The 18,847-nt window shown below is 51.8% G+C and overlaps 1 protein-coding gene across 5 annotated transcripts in view; it reads left to right on the top strand.

The window, feature by feature from the left end:
- MAP4K4 (mitogen-activated protein kinase kinase kinase kinase 4) overlaps positions 1-18,847 on the top strand; it is a 94,980-nt gene that overhangs the window by 11,087 nt on the left and 65,046 nt on the right. For all 5 annotated transcript variants that reach the window (XM_030570068.1, XM_030570097.1, XM_030570088.1 and 2 more), the window contains exons 4-6: positions 14,524-14,699; positions 15,040-15,112; positions 16,112-16,322. In XM_030570068.1, coding sequence (XP_030425928.1) covers positions 14,524-14,699; positions 15,040-15,112; positions 16,112-16,322 — 460 coding nt within the window. The remainder of the gene's footprint in view (positions 1-14,523; positions 14,700-15,039; positions 15,113-16,111; positions 16,323-18,847) is intronic.

Below are 18,847 nucleotides of genomic sequence, written 5' to 3'. Positions count from 1 at the left end.
GCATTCTGCAGCAAAAAATTAAAAATTCTGTGCACAATATTTTAAAATTCTGCAAAATTCTGCAAATTTCATTTGTCAAAATAACACTGCATAATTGCCAGTTTCAATTATTTTGGTTTATTTCAAAATACCTGTCAGCAAGTATGTCTGTAACAATACAGACACACACAAAAATTCCTCCAGGATTAGAGAGTTAAATAAGCCGCTGCGACAACCTAGTTCCTGCTTCTCTGCCCCTTATCTTCCCCTCCTCACTCCATTCCCCGAGCCTAGCTGTGGGCCCCCCATTGCCCCAACAACTGTCCCCCCTTGCCCCCCTGAGTCCAGGGATCCAGAGGGAGAAACAGCCTGATGCTTGGTCCCAGGTTTGCATGGAGTTTCCTATGTGCCAGCCTCTCCTTTCCTCAGGGCATGCTGGGAACTGCAGCTGCCAGGAACCCTCTACTTCCTTCTCTCTCCTCCCAAGTGTCTTTTATATGTAAGCTGGGATCTGTCAAGTCCAGTGGCCTCTAGTGATGGCTAGCAGTACTGCAGCCCATTTTTGTGGGGAGGAAAAGGAAATTCTTCTTCGAGTGCTTGCTCATATCGATTCCAATTAGGTGTGCGCACGCCGCGTGCATGTTCGTCGGAAGATTTTTACCCTAGCAACACTCGGTGGGTCGGCTGGGCGCCCCTTGGTGTGGTACCGCAATGGCACCGAATATATACCCCTGCCGACCCATCCGCTCCTCAGTTCCTTGTTACTGCCCGTGTCGGTCATTGGAACAGTGGAGCGCGGCTTAGCTGATCTCCACCTCCCTAGCTATTTACTCGTTCTAGACTTATATGTTATTATTTATAGTTCTAGTTAATACTTTTAATAATTTTTCCTAAACGTAGTTAGTGTATATATTTGAGAGGGTTGGGGATTAGCCCTTGTCCTCACCCAGTGCCCAGCCCATGCCTGGTTCACCGGGTTTCAAACCGTGCTTGGCTTGCCGCAGGCCGATGCCCACAGGAGACCCTCACGACTCCTGCCTCAAGTGCTTGGGGGAATCCCACCTCGCAGACAAGTGCTGGATCTGCAAATCCTTCAAGCCGCGAATGAAAAAGGAGCGGGACTTTCGCCTCAAGCAGCTCCTAATGGAGGCAGCCCCTCACTCCTCACCTTCGGCACCGGGTGCCGATCAATCCGCACCAGGGAGAAGTGCCTCGTTGGCACCGGAGTGCGCCGGCACCACGAAGACATCTCGGCAGCCGGCACCAGCCCAGAAACCTGCCCAGCACCGCTCCCTCTCCCCGCAAACCAAGAAGCTCAAAGCTCTTGCAGCTTCACTATCTACACTGCAGTCTGAGCAACAACCTAAGTCTAACCGCCTGGCACCAGTAACTGCCGCAGCACCAACAATCAGCACTGTTGATTCCGGCCTCGTAAGGGCCGTCCAGTCCAGTGCCTGACAGCTCCCCGGCGCATGCGTCAGTAGAGCTCATCATTCTGACCATGCCAGAGACATTTTCTACGGCGAGGGAACTGATTGCATTAACGGGGCCCACCCTGCCTCACCCGCAGCACCGCCAGTGCGGGTTATTCAATCAACAGGCAAGCCTGCCATGATAAGACCGTCCTCGATCGGCACTGCCGAGAGGCATCACTCAAGATCGAGGTCCCGCCAGCGTTCTTGATCTCATCACCGATCCCGACGCTGCTCGCAGTCCTGGTACCGATCTCCTTCTTGGTACCGGTCGTACTCGCGGGACCACTCAAGATCCCGCTCGCCGGCCCGATACTCCAGACACCGATCCAGCTCCCGGCACCGTTCGCGCCGCAGCCGATCTCATCATAGAGCTTCAAGATCCTGGTCGACCTCCCGGCATCACGCCGGTCGCAGGTCCCAGTCCCACTCCCGTACGGAACCTGGTACCACTCTCTGGTGCAGCACGGAGAACAGTTCGCTGGAGGCAGGGCTCCTCCCCAAGCTGTCTCCGCTCCGCCATGGCCATCACGGCATGCGTCTGTGTCATCGCACGCCGATAGTGCCTCCTACGGGGATTCGGAGGTACACAGCCGAGTTCTACATGAGGCTTAAGGTCCAGACCAAGGTCCTCAACAGTAGTCCTTTTGGACATGCTGGGCATATCACCAGGCCCAAGGCGAACCCACGGTACCATCACGCTCCGCCCCGTCGGAACATCGCGCACCAGAGGCCACTGTTAGCCGCCCCCCCTCCAGCGGGTACAGACGAATCTCCTTTGGCACCAGACCCTTAGGTCCTCCCAGACCCTGACGTGCCTCCTGACCACGAGTCCATACATGAGCCACTCGTCCCAGGTCTGTCGTCTTCCTCTTCCCCAGATGAGGCGGTAGCCGGGACATCCTCATCGGGCCTCCCCCTATTGACCTCCAAGCTCACCAGGACCTCCTTAGGCAAGTTGCCTTAAATATCAATCTACAGGTAGAGGAAGTCCCGGAGGTTGAAGACCCTTACCCCCCACCCGGGCCACGACAAGACTTTGACAGAAGGCGCAGTCGCAGTAACTGCAGGCGGGAGTCTGGACCCCAAGGTGGCCACAATAACGGTTCCGCCAAACCAACGACGAGCTCTAAACCGAACTTTTGAAGATGCGCCCGAGAGCAGAGCACCATTCCTTCCCCAGGATCCCCTTCAGTTTTCCAACTGCCTTTCCTCCTTCCTCCCTGCGTGGACCCAATTAACCTCGGATCGTTGGGTCTTACGCACGGTAGAATTTGGATACCGCCTCCAATTTATTTCGCCCCCTCTCTCTCACCCCCCTTCCCCATCCATCTTCAGGGACCTCTCTCACGAGCAATTCCTCTGGCAAGAGGTTCGTATGCTCCTCTCGATCGGGGCTATAGAGGAGGTACCGGAGGAATTAAGGGGCAAGGGATTTTATTCCCGATATTTCCTAATCCCCAAGGCAAAAGGAGGTCTCCGACCCATCCTGGACCTGCGAGGACTCAACATGTTCTTGAAAAAGTTGAAGTTCTGCATGGTATCCCTGGGGACCATCATCCCAACCCTGGATCCCGGAGACTGATACGCTGCTCTCAACATGAAGGACGCATATTTCCACATCGCCATTTATCCCCCGCACAGACGGTACCTATGGTTTATGGTGCACCGCCAACATTTTCAATTTGCGGTACTTCCGTTTGGCCTCTCTACAGCCCCTCGTGTGTTCACGAAGTGTATGGCTGTAGTGGCCGCCTTCCTTCGTCTTCGGCGAATACATGTCTTTCCTTACCTAGACGACTGGCTTATTCGAGGGACCTCCGAGGCCCAAGTCACCGGACACGTGGGCATCGTCACGGACCTATTCAGGCGATTGGGCCTGATGATCAGTCTAGAGAAATCTACTCTAGTGCCCACACAAAGAATAGAGTTAATTGGGGCCATTCTAGACTCCAAACTCGCAAGAGTCTGCCTGCCACTCCCCTGGTTTCAGGCATTAGTTTCAATTATAAAAAGCCTCCAAAGCTTTCTGACAATCTCGGCTCGCACCTGTCTCAGCCTCCTTGGTCACATGGCCGCATGCATCTTTGTAACCAAGCATGCCAAGTGTCCCCTTCAAACCTGGCTTGCCTCAGTTTACCGCCCAGGCAGAGATACCATAGACATGGTGGTCACCATTCCTCAGAGCATTATAGGCTCCCTCGACTGGTAGCTAACACCCTCCCTGGTGTGTGCAGGACTGCTGGTCCATCCGATGCAGCCTTCAGTGTCCCTAACGATGGACGCGTCATCTCTTGGCTGGGGGGCTCACCTAGGCCATCTTTGCACGCAAGGCCTCTGGTCATCTCAAGAGCTAGCGCTGCACATAAACGTCCGAGAACTGAGAGCAGTCCGCCTGGCGTGCCAGATGTTCCAGCAATATCTGCAGGGTCGTTGTGTTTCAATGCTTACGGACAACACAACGGCCATGCACTACATAAACAAGCAGGGAGGAACTCGATCCTCCCCCCTTTGTCAGGGGGCGATCCAACTGTGGGAATTTTGCATAGCCCACTCAATAGACCTTGTAGCGTCCTTTCTCCTGGGGGCTCGGAACACCCTGGCTAATCAACTCAGCAGATCTCTTCTGTATCACGAGTGGTCGATTAGCCCGGACATTATACATTCTCTCTTCCGGAAGTGGGGCTTTCCCCACATAGACGTCTTCGCTTCTCGCAAGAACAGGAAATGCCAGAGGTTCTGCTCCTTCCAAGGTCTTGCACCGGGCTCGATATCGAATGCCTTCCTAATCCCATGGAAGAGCCAGCTGCTTTACGCCTCTCCACCCTTCCCACTGGTGCAAAAGTTTCTCCTAAAGCTCCGCAGGGACAGGGCTCGCCTGAGCCTGGTCGCCCCTGCGTAGCCCCGACAACACTGGTACACCATGTTGCTGGACCTCTCGATAGCCAACCCAGTCTCCCTGCCTCTTCATCAAGATCTTATAACTCAGGACCACGGCAGGCTTCACCACCCAGACCTGCAATCCCTTCATCTCACAGCATGGCTCCTGCATGGTTAACCCAATCAGAGTTACGCTGCTCTACCCCAGTGCAGGAAGTACTCCTGGGTAGCAGAAAACCTTCCACTCGGTCTACATACTTGGCCAAGTGGAAGCGATTTTCCTGCTGGTGTCAAACACTGAATGCCACACCCACGGAGGTTCCCATCCCCACTATACTGGACAACCTCTGGTATCTTAAACAGCAAGGCCTCGCTAGCTCATCATTGCGAGTGCACTTGGCGGCTATTTCTACTTTCCACCCAGGAGAAGGTAGTCACTCTGTCTTCTCCCACCCTATGGTTTCGAGGTTCCTCAAGGGTTTGGAGCATCTATACCCCTTAGTACGACGCTCCGCCCCTTCCTGGGACCTCAACCTGCTCCTGACAAGGCTTACATTTCCTCTGTTCGAGCCATTGGCAACCTGCTTGCTCCTATATCTGTCATGGAAAATAGCCTTCCTTGTAGCCATCACGTCAGCTAGAAGAGTCTCTGAGCTTTGGGCTCTGAAGGTGGACCCACCGTATACGGTGTTCCACAAAGACAAGGTGCAGTTGCATCCACATCCAGCGTTCCTCCCCAAAATAGTATCGGCCTTCCATCTAAATCAAGACATTTTCCTCCCGGTCTTCTTTCCCAAACCGCATGCATCTCATCTGGAGCAGCAGTTACATTCCCTCGATGTCCGTAGGGCACTCGCCTTTTATATTGACCGGATGAAACTCTTCCGCAAAATGCCCCAACTCTTCGTTGCAGTAGCAGACCGGATGAAAGGCCTACCTGTCTCTTCTCAGAGGATTTCGTCCTGGGTAACGGCGTGCATCCGTACTTGCTATGATCTAGCTCATGTTTCTCCAGGACATATTACCGCACATTCTACCAGGGCTCAGGCCTCGTCGGCCGCCTTCTTAGCTTGAATACCTATCCAGGAGATATGTCGAGCAGCTACTTGGTCTTCAGTACACACTTTTGCTTCCCATTATACCCTGGTGCAACAATCCAGAAATGATGCAGCTTTCGGCTCAGCGGTTTTGCATTCTGCAGTATCCCACTCCAACCCCACTGTCTAGGTAAGGCTTGGGATTCACCTAATTGGAATCGATATGAGCAAGCACTTGAAGAAGAAAAGACGGTTACTCACCTTTGTAACTGTTGTTCTTCGAGATGTGTTGCTCATATCCATTCCAAAACCCGCCCTCCTTCCCCACTGTCGGAGTAGCCGGCAAGAAGGACCTGAGGAGCGGATGGGTCGGCAGGGGTATATATTCGGTGCCATAGCGGCGCCACGCCAGGGGGCGCCCAACCGACCCACTGAGTGTTGCTAGGGTAAAAATCTTCCGACGAACGTGCATGCGGCGCGCGCACACCTAATTGGAATGGATATGAGCAACACATCTCAAAGAACAACAGTTACAAAGGTGAGTAACCGTCTTTTCTGCACTCAATGTTAATTTCTGCAAAATTCTGCATTGTGCAGTAGCGCAGAATTCTTCTTCGAGTGATTGCTCATATCCATTCCAGTTAGGTGCGCGCGCTGTGCGTGCATGTTTGTCGGAAACTTTTTACCCTAGCAACTCCAGTGGGCCGGCAGGTCGCCCCTTAGAGTGGCGCCGCCATGGCGCTTGATATATACCCCTGCCGGCCCACCCGCTCCTGAGTTCCTTCTTACCGCCGTGTCGGTTGTTGGAACTGTGGAGCACGGCTTTGCTGTCTTCCACGTCCCTAGCTCTCCTTCGTTGTACAGTTCATAGTTGTAGTTAGTAGTAAATAGTTGTTAAGTATAGTTAGTTAAGTAGTATATTGTAAATAGTTGTAAATATTTGTTAGCCGGTTTGGGCCATAGCCCTTCCCGGCACCGGGCCCATGCCTGGTTCGCCGGGCTTCAAACAATGCACGGCCTGTAAGAAGCCGATGCCGACCAGCGATCCCCACGACGCGTGCCTAAAGTGCCTGGGGGAATCGCACATCTCGGACAAGTGCCGCATTTGCAAGGCTTTTAAGCCTAGGACAAAGAAGGAGAGAGACCAGAGATTGAGGACTCTCCTTATGGAAGCGGCACTCAACCCGGCAGCTTCACAGACCGTCGCCTGTACACCGGCACTGGACCGCGCCAGCACCGGAAAGACTCCCCGGCACCGGGTCCCGAAGCAAGGCCCTCGAAGTCTGCAACTCCATCCAGGCAGACTCGAGTGGAGCGCCCGGCACCTACCTCGGCCGCGACACCACCATCAGGGATCCCGTCGACTCCAGGCCCGGAGGGTCCGTCGAGTCCGGTCCCTTCTAGCTCCCCCATAAGATCTGGGGTTGAGCTATTGGTCCCATCAACGCCAGAGACCTTTGCCTCGGCACGGGACCTAATCGCTCTAACAGCCTCCACCCCCGGTACCTCTGGTGCGGGTTGTGTCCAGAGGCAAGCCGACGATGAGAGCGCCGTCTCGGGACTCACGCTCGCTGTCGAGGTCCCGTCACCGTGGACGCTCCAGATCCCGGCGCCGCTCACAGTCCCAGCACCGCTCCCCTCGGCTGTACCGGTCGCACTCGCGGCACCGGTCATCCTCCAAACAGTCCCGGTCTGGTTCCAGTCACCGATACCGGCACCGGGACTCTAGGAGCCGTTCCCGCCATCGATCAACTCCCCGGTCGACCTCCCGGCACCGAGCTTGTGGCAGGTCCCGGTCGACCTCCCGGCACCGCGTCGGTGGCAGGTCCCGGTCCCGATCCCGGCACCGAGTCCAAGACAGGCCCCGGTCCCGATCCCAGCACCGGTATGACTCCCGGTACCGGTCCCTGGCACCGAGAACATCTTCGGCGCCAGGACGAGGGGATTCCTACCAGCAGCGTTCGGCCCCTCCATGGCCTTCCAGACAGCCGTCTGTGTCGTCACAGGCGGACAGTGTTTAGGCGCTGGGCACAGACAGGCACGCGGCCCTTTTTCAAGACCGTCCTCAACAGGACCAGGTGACCGCAGCAGTGGGGGTTCTGGACACCCTGGGCATACCACCAAGCCCAGGGCCCCCAACAGCTTCCTCCTAGGCCTGCGACGACTGAGCACAGGGCGCCGGAGGCATCGCTGTCTCACCCCCCCCCCCCGGACGGGGAGGACAGGTCAAAACAGCAGGACCCTGAGCTCCCTCCGGAGTCAGAGGTGCGGGCTCAGACAGACCCCCCGCTGGACACTCTTTTGCCAGGGGTCTCCTCATGGTCTTCTCCTGATGAGGCTGTGGCAGGCACTTCTTCCACCAGCCCTCCCCCACTCGACCTCAGGGCACACCAGGACCTCCTCAGGCGCGTAGCGCAGAACTTGAACCTGCAAGCTGAGGAGGTCTCCAAGATCGAGGATCCCGTGGTGAGCATCCTTTCCTCAGATGCTCCCACCAGGGTCGCCCTGCCCTTTATTTGGACTATCCAGGCCAACGCCAATACGATCTGGCAATCGCCGGCCTCCATCCCCCCTACTGCACGTGGCGTGGAGCGGAAGTACATGGCTCCCTCCAAAGGCTATGAGTACCTCCATGTTCACCCGACACCGTGCTCCCTCGTGGTGCAGTCGGTGAACGAGAGGGAGCATCATGGACAAGAGGCCCCAGCTCCCAAATCCAAGGAGGCCAGGCGTATGGACCTCCTTGGCCGCAAGGTCTATTCGGCGGGGGCCCTTCAGCTCAGGGTTTCCAACCAGCAAGCCCTCCTTAGCCGCTACGCCTTTAACTCTTGGGTGGCAGTGGATAAGTTTAAAGAGCTGTTGCCACAGGAGGCGCGTCAAGAATTTGTGGCAATTCTTGACGAGGGCAAAAAGGTCGCAAGAACCTCATTGCAGGCCTCCTTGGATGCAGCGGACTCGGCCGCTCATATCCTCGCCTCAGGGGTTACAGTGCGCCGCATCTCCTGGCTTCAGGTTTCTGGCCTTCCACCGGAGCTCCAATACACCATCCAGGACCTCCCGTTCGAAGGCCAGGGCCTGTTCTCGGAGAAGACAGACCCCAGACTAAAAAGTCTGAAGGACAATCAGGTCATTATGCGCTCTCTTGGGATGCACACGCCCGGGACACAACGCAGACCCTTCCTGCCGCAACAACAGCAGCAGCGCCGGTACCCCCAGTTCCGCCAGCGGCAGGACCTCAATAGGCGCCGCGGCAGAAATGGCAGGCGCAGGCAGTCGGGGAACCAAGGGGAGCAGAACCAAAGCTCCTCCAAAGCCCCATCTGGACCCAAACCTTCGTTTTGAAGGTGCGCCCGAGGGCGTAGTACCAGTTTCCCCCACGGATCCTTCCCCCCTGTTTTCCAAACGCCTTTCGTTTTTCCACCAGGCGTGGACCCAAATAACATCCGACCACTGGGTCTTACGCACTGTGCAGACGGGATACCGTCTGCAGTTTACGTCTTTCCCTCCCTCCCGCCCCCCACCCTCGTCCCTCTTCAGGGACCCCTCTCACGAGCAATTCCTCCGCCAGGAGGTGCAGACGCTCCTCGACAAAGGAGCCATAGAGGCGGTTCCGGAGAACGAGAAGGGCAAGGGGTTTTATTCCCGCTACTTCCTCATCCTCAAGGCCAAGGGAGGCCTCAGACCTATCCTCGACCTGCGGGAACTCAACAAACATCTGGTGAAGTTGAAGTTCCGCATGGTATCCCTGGGGACCATTATCCCATCTCTGGATCCTGGAGACTGGTATGCCGCCCTCGACATGCAGGACGCTTACTTTCATATCGCCATATTGCCACACCACAGACGTTTCCTTCGGTTCGTGGTCGACCGCCATCATTTCCAATTCGCGGTCCTCCCGTTTGCCCTCTCTACGGCCCCGAGGGTATTCACCAAATGCATGGCTGTCGTTGTCGCACATCTTCGGCGCAGTCGCATTCACGTGTTCCCTTACCTCGACAATTGGCTGATTCGGGGCACGTCAGAGCTGCAGGTCCGCAGGTTCACCGGCCTTTTTACTACCTTGGGCCTCACTATCAACGTGGACAAGTCCACTCTGCTCCCCATGCAGAGGATAGAGTTAATTGGGGCCGTTCTGGACTCCACCTTGGCCAGGGCCCTTCTGCCGTTGCCCAGGTTCCAGTCACTGTCGGCCATCATTCAGCGCTTGCTGGCAGCCCCCCTGACCTCTATAAGGACATGCCTAACCCTGTTAGGCCACATGGCGGCCTGCATGTTTGTGACAGGTTATGCTCGGCTCCGCATGAGGCCCCTCCAATCTTGGCTCATCACGCAATACCGGCCGGCCAGACAGTCGCTAGACACGCTTGTCACAATCCCCCAGGTGGCTAGACCAGTCCGTCATGTGTGCGGGGCTCCCGTTTCACCCGCCCCAACCCTCAGTGTCCCTAACAACGGATGCCTCAGATCTCGGCTGGGGGGCCCACCTGGGAACCCTGAGGACACAGGGCCTGTGGTCCCCGCAGGAGGTGGATTTACACATCAACATGCGGGAGTTGAGAGCGGTCCGCCTTGCTTGTCAAACGTTCTGTCATCAGCTTCGAGGTCGTTGTGTTGCGGTATTCACCGACAACACGACGACCATGTACTATATCAACAAGCAGGGCGGCACCAGATCCTCTCCCCTATGTCACGAGGTGAGGCGACTCTGGGAGTTTTGTATAGTCCATTCCATTCACCTCACGGCTTCCTTCCTCCCCGGAGTACGGAACACGCTGGCGGACCGCCTGAGCAGATCCTTCCTCTCACACGAGTGGTCCCTTCACCCGGACGTCGCCCTCTCGATCTTCCAGAGGTGGGGTTGTCCCCGCGTGGACCTCTTCGCGTCCAGGGGGAACAGGAAATGCCAGGCGTTCTGCTCCTTTCAGGGCCTGGAATCCGGGTCTATAGCAGACGCCTTCCTTATCCCGTGGACGACCCACTTGTTCTACGCGTTCCCTCCGTTCCCACTGGTCCACAAGGTCCTTCTGAAGGTGCGCAGGGACAGGTCCCGCGTGATTATGGTAGCTCCAGCGTGGCCCAGGCAACATTGGTACCCCATGTTGCTGGATCTGGCCATAGCCAACCCAGTCCCCCTGCCCCTTCACCCGGACCTGATCACCCAGGACCACGGCAGTCTCTGTCACCCAGACCTCCAGTCGCTGCACCTCGCAGCGTGGCTCCTGCATGGCTGACCAAATCCGAATTACGCTGCTCTACTCTGGTACGTGAGGTACTCCTGGGCAGCAGGAAGCCTTCAACCAGAGCGACGTACTCGGCCAAGTGGAAGCGTTTCTCCTGTTGGTGCATGGAGAGGGATTTCCTCCCTATGGAAGTTTCGGTCGCCAATATTTTGGACTACATTTGGTCCCTCAAGCAACAGGGCCTGGCGATATCGTCCCTTTGGGTTCACCTGGCGGCTATCTCCACCTTTCATCCGGGTGGGGATGGCTGCTCGGTTTTCTCTCACCCGACGGTGACTAGATTCCTGAAGGGACTAGAACGTCTCTACCCCCAGGTTCGACCCCCTGCCCCTACCTGGGATCTCAACCTGGTTCTGGCTCGGCTCATGGGGGCCCCCCTTTGAGCCGTTAGCGACTTGCTCCCTGCTCTATCTTTCTTGGAAGACTGCCTTTCTAGTAGCCATCACCTCAGCTAGACGGGTGTCGGAACTCCGGGCCCTCACGGTAGATCCCCCGTATACGGTCTTCCATAAAGATAAGGTACAGCTGAAACCGCAACCTGCCTTTCTCCCCAAAGTGGTCTCAGCCTTTCACGTCAACCAGGAGATCTTCCTCCCCGTTTTTTCCCAAAGCCTCATTCGTCACGCAGGGAGCAACAACTCCACTCGCTTGATGTCCATCGGGCTCTGACGTTTTATGTGGACAGAACCAAACCGTTCCGCAAATCCCCCCAGCTTTTCGTGGCAGTAGCGGACCGCATGAAGGGGCTTCCCATTTCCTCGCAGAGGTTATCCTTGTGGGTAACGTCCTGTATCAGGACCTGCTGTGACTTGGCCCACGTCCCTACGGGCCGTGTGACTGCTCACTCTACCAGGGCGCAGGCGTCGTCGCTGGCTTTCCTCGCCCGTGTGCCCATCCAGGAGATCTGTCGGGCAGCGACCTGGTCATCGGTCCACACCTTTGCTTCCCACTACGCCCTGGTCCAGCAGTCCAGAGAGGACGCGGCCTTCGGATCTGCAGTGCTCCATGCCGCGACTTCTCACTCCGACCCCACCGCCTAGGTAAGGCTTGGGATTCACCTAACTGGAATGGATATGAGCAATCACTCGAAGAAGAAAAAACGGTTACTCACCTTTGTAACTGTTGTTCTTCGAGATGTGTTGCTCGTATCCATTCCACACCCGCCCTCCTTCCCCACTGTCGGAGTAGCCGGCAAGAAGGAACTGAGGAGCGGGTGGGCCGGCAGGGGTATATATCAAGTGCCATGGCGGCGCCACTCTAGGGGGCGACCTGCCGGCCCACTGGAGTTGCTAGGGTAAAATGTTTCCGACAAACGTGCACGTGCAGCGCGCACACCTAACTGGAATGGATATGAGCAACACATCTCGAAGAACAACAGTTACAAAGGTGAGTAACCGTCTTTTCCCCCAGGAGTGCCATGGAGTAGTTACTACTTTAGCAGTATGATGTTCTCATTTACCAAACATGTATTCCTCATCCTTGTATCCACTATACAGAGGTGAATTGAATTCCATCACTAAACTCCAGTAGTTAAATCAGGGATTAATTTGGTCCTATGTGTTCCAATTGAACAAATTATAAGGCATTAAGTATTGAGAAAATGTTATTTTAAAAAATGCATAATGTCCACGACAGGGTCCTCTATTTCAGGGACCTCCTCCACCTGTAAGTTCGTATTCTGAGCCACTCGTCTCAAAAGGTCTTGATGGGCCCTGAGATCAATTGGTGGAGGGCTGAGGAGGATGTTCCCGCCACCGCCTCGTCAGGCGAGGAGGAGGAGGAGAGGCCCGGGACCAGGGGGTCCTGTGAGGGCTCCTGTACTTGAGGAGCGTCATCTGCATCAAGTGGAACCTGGGTGTCTGCAGATGGTTTCGGAGCCTCATCCGTGCCCGTGGAGGGGGGCGGCTTACTGTCGCCTCTGGTACCCGGTGTTCTTACTGGGCCGACCGTGGAGCCACTGATGGAGCACCTTGGGCTTGGTGGTATGCCCATGGTGTCCAGAAGGACCAGTGATGAGGCCGTTGCTTGTGGCTCTGGCTCTCTGGGAATATGTGGCTGGGGACGTCAGAGTCACACTCCTGAGGATAGGATGCGCTACCAGCCTGCGATGACACCGATGTGTGTCTCGATGGCCACGGCGGTGCTGATAGACCCTGGGAGGGCGCCACTGTTCTGGATGCTCGATCCTGGGGCAGTACCGAGGAGTGGAATCGGGAGCTATAATGGCACTGGGATCGAGACCGGGACCTTCTACCGTAGCGGTGCCGGGAGGTCGACCAGGATCTCGAGACCCTTCGTCTGGAGCGACTGTGGGATACACGGTGCCGAGAGCGGTGCCGAGAGTCGGATCGGTACCAGGAGTATCTGGCCAGCTAACGAGATGTTGAACGGTGCTGCGAGTGCGACCGGTACCGTGATGGAGAGCGGTGCTGGGACTGCGAGTGGCGCTGGGAGCAGGAACGGCGTGATCGAAAGTGTCTGTGAGACCGTGATCTTGAACGATGTCTCTCTGTTGGACCAACGGAAGGTGGCCTTACCAGGGCCAGTTTCTGGATGGATTGTATGACCCGCACCGGCGGTGCCGGGGGTTGAGACCGGGTCGACTCTGTCATGGCGATGAGCTCCCTTGCCGTGGAGAAGGTCTCCGGTGTAGAAGGAAGGGCAAGCTCAACCACAGCATGAGCCGGGGAGCTGTCGGGTACCGGACTCAACGGTTCTTGTGGGACCGGAGTTGATGGTGCTGCGCTTGGTGGAGCTGCAGTCAGCGGTGCTACAGTTGACGGTGCCACGGCAGATGACGGTGCCGGACGAGCCGTCTTCGAAGAGCGCTCCTTCTGTGGAGCTGAAGCAGCTGGAGCGCTATGTTGCTTCCTGGATCTCAGGGACAGGGAGCGGTGCCGAGCAGATGTCGGTGCCGGTAAGGGTCGGTGCTGGGGCTCCTTCTCGGTACCAGCGAGGTCCGGGGCCGAAGGGGCGCTCCTTACCGAAGCAGTCTGTTGGGCGCTCGGTACCGACACTGCAGGACTAAGTGCCGACTCAATGAGGAGCTGTTTCAATCGAATGTCCTGCTCCTTCTTGGTCCTTGGCTTGCAGATGTGGCACTTATCGGTAAGGCGGGATTCCACTAGGCACTCGAGGCAGGAGTCGTGGGGATCCCCTATTGGCATCGGCTTTTGACATGCCGAGCACGGTTTGAATCCCGGTGCCTTGGGCATGTGCCCTCACCGGGGTGGAGGAAAAGGGCTAATCCCCGATCCCCCCTTAAACTATATATACCAAGTATAAAGACAACAATTAATACTAACTCTAACTACAAGAACTCGAACTATACACACAATAAACAGCAAAGAACTATGAGTAGCTGGGGACGTGGAGATCAGCAAAGCCTCACTCTACAGTTCCAACGACCGTCATGGGCGGTAAGAAGGAACTGAAGGGCCGTTGGGTCGGCAGGGGTATATATCCGGCGCCATAAAGGCGCCACTCCAGGGGATGACCCAGCCGACCCACCGAGTGTTGCTAAGGTAAAAATCTTCCGACGAACATGCACGTGGCGTGCGCACACCTAATTGGAATGGATATGAGCAGCACAACTCGAAGAACAATAGTTACAAAGGTGAGTAACCGTCTTTTATTCAGTTAAAAATACCAAATGTTCTTCAATTCCTACAGACCTATCCCACTAAGCCAAGTGCATATAAAAACAGGTTGGTATTACTTGCAATAACGGAAGAGTCCCCAAATTGTCTTGGTAGCATTTTTATGGCTCTTTTGAGGACATCTACTTAAGATACCATTTATGCTGCTAGACAGAAGCATGCTGTTTTGAGGGAGAGAAGGTTTTTGGACTAATGAGGAAAAACTGAAAAATGGATTATTTGAGTCTTAGCTTTGCACGTCTTTTTTTTCCCTCAGGTCAAAAAAGTTCTTTAGTTTTATAGAAGGTTGTTTAGTGAAGAACTACATGCAGAGACCCTCCACCGAGCAGCTTTTAAAACATCCTTTTATACGCGATCAGCCAAATGAAAGGCAAGTCCGAATCCAGCTTAAGGACCACATAGACAGGACCAGGAAGAAGAGAGGAGAGAAAGGTATGCAGACTTTTAAAATTAAACCTGTGTTTACTGGTATATATTTTTAAAAACTGATTATTTGATATTCTACCAACTTCTGATTTTACAAAAAAAATCTACGACCATAAAGTTGTCATTGTATACAAAGCCTGTGGATTAAACTGAAGCTCACATCCAAATGAAGGTCTCCTTGTGTCTCTGGGATGAGATGACATTTGAACGGTTCCAAAATGCTGTATAAATCTGATCTTTTAATATGGTCAGAACTGGATTGCTGAGGCCCTGTAGCAGGAGCTAAGTATTTTAAGATAAAAAATTGAAAGAGCCACATGGAATATTGTTTCCGCTTTCTTGCTAGACGAGACAGAATATGAATATAGCGGAAGTGAGGAAGAGGAGGAGGAAGTGCCTGAACAAGAAGGAGAGCCAAGGTAATAGTTGCTGATGGGAGGCCATTAAAAGATCTAGATAAATAATTTTATAACCTGCCTTGACAAATCTGGAGTATATTTCTATTTCATAAGCCTTTACACCTGTTACTAAATATAATTAATCACATACATTAATGAGACATGAACCTCAAAAGATTTGAACATTTGCTCAGACCTCTGAACTTTTTTGAGGTCTCCATCCTGTCCACTCTAAACTTGGATACACCATAGAGAGACTTGATATCCTGTAGACCAGTGGCTCTCAACCTTTCCAGTCTACTGTACCCCTTTCAGCAGTCTGATTTGTCTTGCGTACCCCATTGTTCAACTCACTTAAACTACGTGCTTACAAAATCAGACATAAAAATACAAAGTTGCCATAGCACACTGTTACTGAAATATTGCTTACTTTCTCTTTTTTACCACATAAAGACAAAATAAATCAATTGGAATATAAATATTGCACTTACATTTCAGTGTATAGTATGTAGAGCAGTATAAACAAGCAATTGTATGAAATTTTAGTTTGTACTGACTTGGCTAGTGCTTTTTATGTAGCCTGTTGTAAAACTAGGCAAATATCTAGATAAGTTGATGTATCCCTGGGAAGACCTGTGCGTCCCCCGCAGGGGTACGCGTCCCCTGGGTTGAGAATCACTACTGTAGAGGTGGTGGGTGTGTGAGATTTACAGTGGGTGTGTCTGGGGCAAAGTACACAGGTAGCTGGGGCTGTAATCAGACCTCTCTCAGAGTTTAAAGAGAGGATGTAGGCTCGGTTCAAGGACTGGGAAAAAGTTTGGGTTGGCTCTTACTTTGCCTGACCTGGTTTGACATCTTCCAGAGAGAGTACCTGTTTGATATGCATCCAGTATCTTTATTTTGAAAGGCAAGAGATTAAAATTTAAACTGTGTGTGTGTGTAATATATAAGCTTTGGAGAAGGTATTTAATGGCTCTTTAGGCTCTGTGGCATGGGAAGCTTAACTTTCTGTTTTTGCAGTTCGATTGTCAACGTGCCTGGAGAATCTACCCTCCGACGTGATTTCCTGAGACTGCAGCAGGAAAACAAGGAACGTTCGGAGGCCCTTCGGAGACAGCAGCTGCTACAGGAACAGCAGCTTCGAGAGCAGGAGGAGTATAAGAGGCAGCTGTTGGCAGAGAGACAGAAACGCATAGAGCAGCAGAAAGAGCAAAGGAGGCGGCTAGAAGAGGTAGAAATAGAAGACTGGAGCTAAGGTGGCACAGCTCCTGTTATGCTTATTGTCCCAAGAGCTCAAGAAATATTCCCTGTATATTGTGCAAGAATAATATATATCCATTAGCTAAGATTTTCAAAACCAGGATCCTAAAGTAAGGCTCTTAGATCCATGTGTAGACATGGTGGTCTGATTTCCAAAAGTACTGAACACCCTGCAGCTCCCAGGAGGTAATTGATTCCAAAAGCCTAAATGCATTACCTTTTATTTTGAATGGAGACAATTGTGTTTGTATATATCTATTGCTATTCAAAATACTAGGTCACTGGCCTAGAGACTTTTGGTGTAGCTATACAGAAGGGAAGACTTTTATGTTTAGTTATCAGTGTACAGCTTTCTTAAACCAGATCATGCCACTAAGATGGCTTTTAGAACTACCTGTCCATGGTATGTATCAGAGTTCTTTTAGAACTTTCTTAAACATCTGCATTTGGCACTAACGCATGGTGGATGGCAGCCTCTTTTTGATGCAGAGCAGACTCGTGTAAGATACGGGAAGTAATTGTCCTACTCTAGTTGGTACTGGTGAGCCCCTCTGTTGGAGTAGTGTGTCCAGTTCAATTGTGGAGAAAGTCCAGAGGAGAGCAACAAAAATGATGAAAGAGTTTGAAAATCTACTATGAAGAAAGGTTAAACAAAATTGAGCATGTTTAGTCTTGAGAGGGAGGGCACCTTTTTATCAGTCTTGCATGTTAAGGGCTGTTTTGCAGAGGACTGTAATCAATTGTTCTCCATGTCCACTGAAGATAAAACAAGAAGTAATGAGCTTAATCTGCAGCAAAGGAGATTTAGGTTAAGTATTAGAAAAACTTTAAGAATAGTTAAACTCTGGAGTAGGTTTCCAAGAGAGGTTGTGGAATCACCATCATTGGAGGTTTTTAGAACAGGTTGGAGAAATACCTGTTGGCGATGGTGTAGGTTCACTTGGTCCTGCCTCAATGCAGGAGGCTGGACTTGAGGGCTTCTTGACGTCCCTTCCAGGCCTATTATTCTGTGTGTAGTAGCATAAAGGTGTATGGTGTAGAATACCCATTATTCATTTTAGAAATGTCATAGGTAGCAAATCATACATAGTATACTGGATTTTTCCCCATTTGTCCTGTAGGAGACATGCTATTTTCATACATTTTTGTATCTATATCCATCTGAATTTTGTAACAAAACCCCAGGTAAATTTTTGAATATTTACTCTTTGGGATATACTGACTGTTTGGTTACATAGTTTGTTTGGATTTTCTTTCTCAAAAGTTTTTTGTACATCACCTTGTCCCTTGTGAGTCTATCGTAATTATTTTGTTTCTAAACATTCTTTATTTAAATGTTACTTACTAGCACAACAGCTAGTAAGTAAATAAAAGGTTCTTTAGGACTTGACAGATGGAAAGTTTTCTAAAAAATTTTGCAGACCAAAACTGAGTCTGGGAGATGAAGTGAAACCAATCATTTGGCTCTTCAGGAAGTACAGGGTCAAATTCCAATTGTCCTCAAATGATCCTTGTTTGAATTACTGTTACAGCTGTTCGTTTGGCATGTAGTTCTTCATCAAAGCTATCTAGTTTTCCAAGCACTGATAATGTTTAACAATGCAACAAGGACCAGATTAGCTCCACATAGTACATCAAGTTTACACATACATTTACGATTCATAACTTTAAGATCTGCATTATGTATTAACCCGATAAATAATGTAACATAAAATTTAAAAAAGCTTTGCAGGTTACCTTAAGATGTTTTTTCCCAACCCCCTTCAAATGCTTTTATAAGGAGGAACTGATAGCAAGGACCCAGCCACACACGTGCAGCAGGAAGCGGCTTCTTTTCTCTTCTGTCTCCCCCCACCCTCCTCAACCTGCCAAGATAAATATCATTGTAATTCCAGGTCTTGGCCTGTCTTAAAGAGACTGTCAGTTGTGCAGCAATTTTATTATTTGGTCATAAAGGAGACTGGGGAAAGCTAAAATGAGATGCTTAGTTTTTACTTGAGTCAGGATTTGAATTAAAACTTTGAGGTGATCCTAATCTAATGATTTGCTAGTCCCCTGCATGATGATGTTAATCTGAAATTCCACTTAATACAAAAGTAAAACTATTTTTTTTCTTTTAAACATCTGAAAACTGTAGTTCCAGGCATTTTTTTTTTAATAACTAAGTGGCGTAACCCATTTAATCTGCCATGATCAATATGACCTTTTTAATCTGAAATTGCTCTCAATACGAAAGGAAAAATGCTGCAAATAACAGAAACAGAACAATGTGTCTGTTTGCTAGAAAGAGTCTTAAAGTTTAGTTGAAGGGAATATTTATGTGTTAGAGGGTGAAAATGCTAAATCATGTGGAAGTTGCATTTAGGTCAATCCCACTTTCTTCAAAAAGGCCCTGTAAATGAATGTTCTTATGTATTTAAAAAAAAACGCCCACAATATTTGATATGTATAAACCAACCTCCTTCAAAGATGGGTCTGTGTGGAGGATATTAGTGT

Source organism: Gopherus evgoodei, chromosome 1, assembly GCF_007399415.2.
Source record: "Gopherus evgoodei ecotype Sinaloan lineage chromosome 1, rGopEvg1_v1.p, whole genome shotgun sequence".
In the NCBI taxonomy this organism is placed as follows: domain Eukaryota; kingdom Metazoa; phylum Chordata; order Testudines; family Testudinidae; genus Gopherus; species Gopherus evgoodei.
Note: the sequence above shows the minus strand (reverse complement) of the source record. Positions and strands in the feature narration are given on the sequence as shown.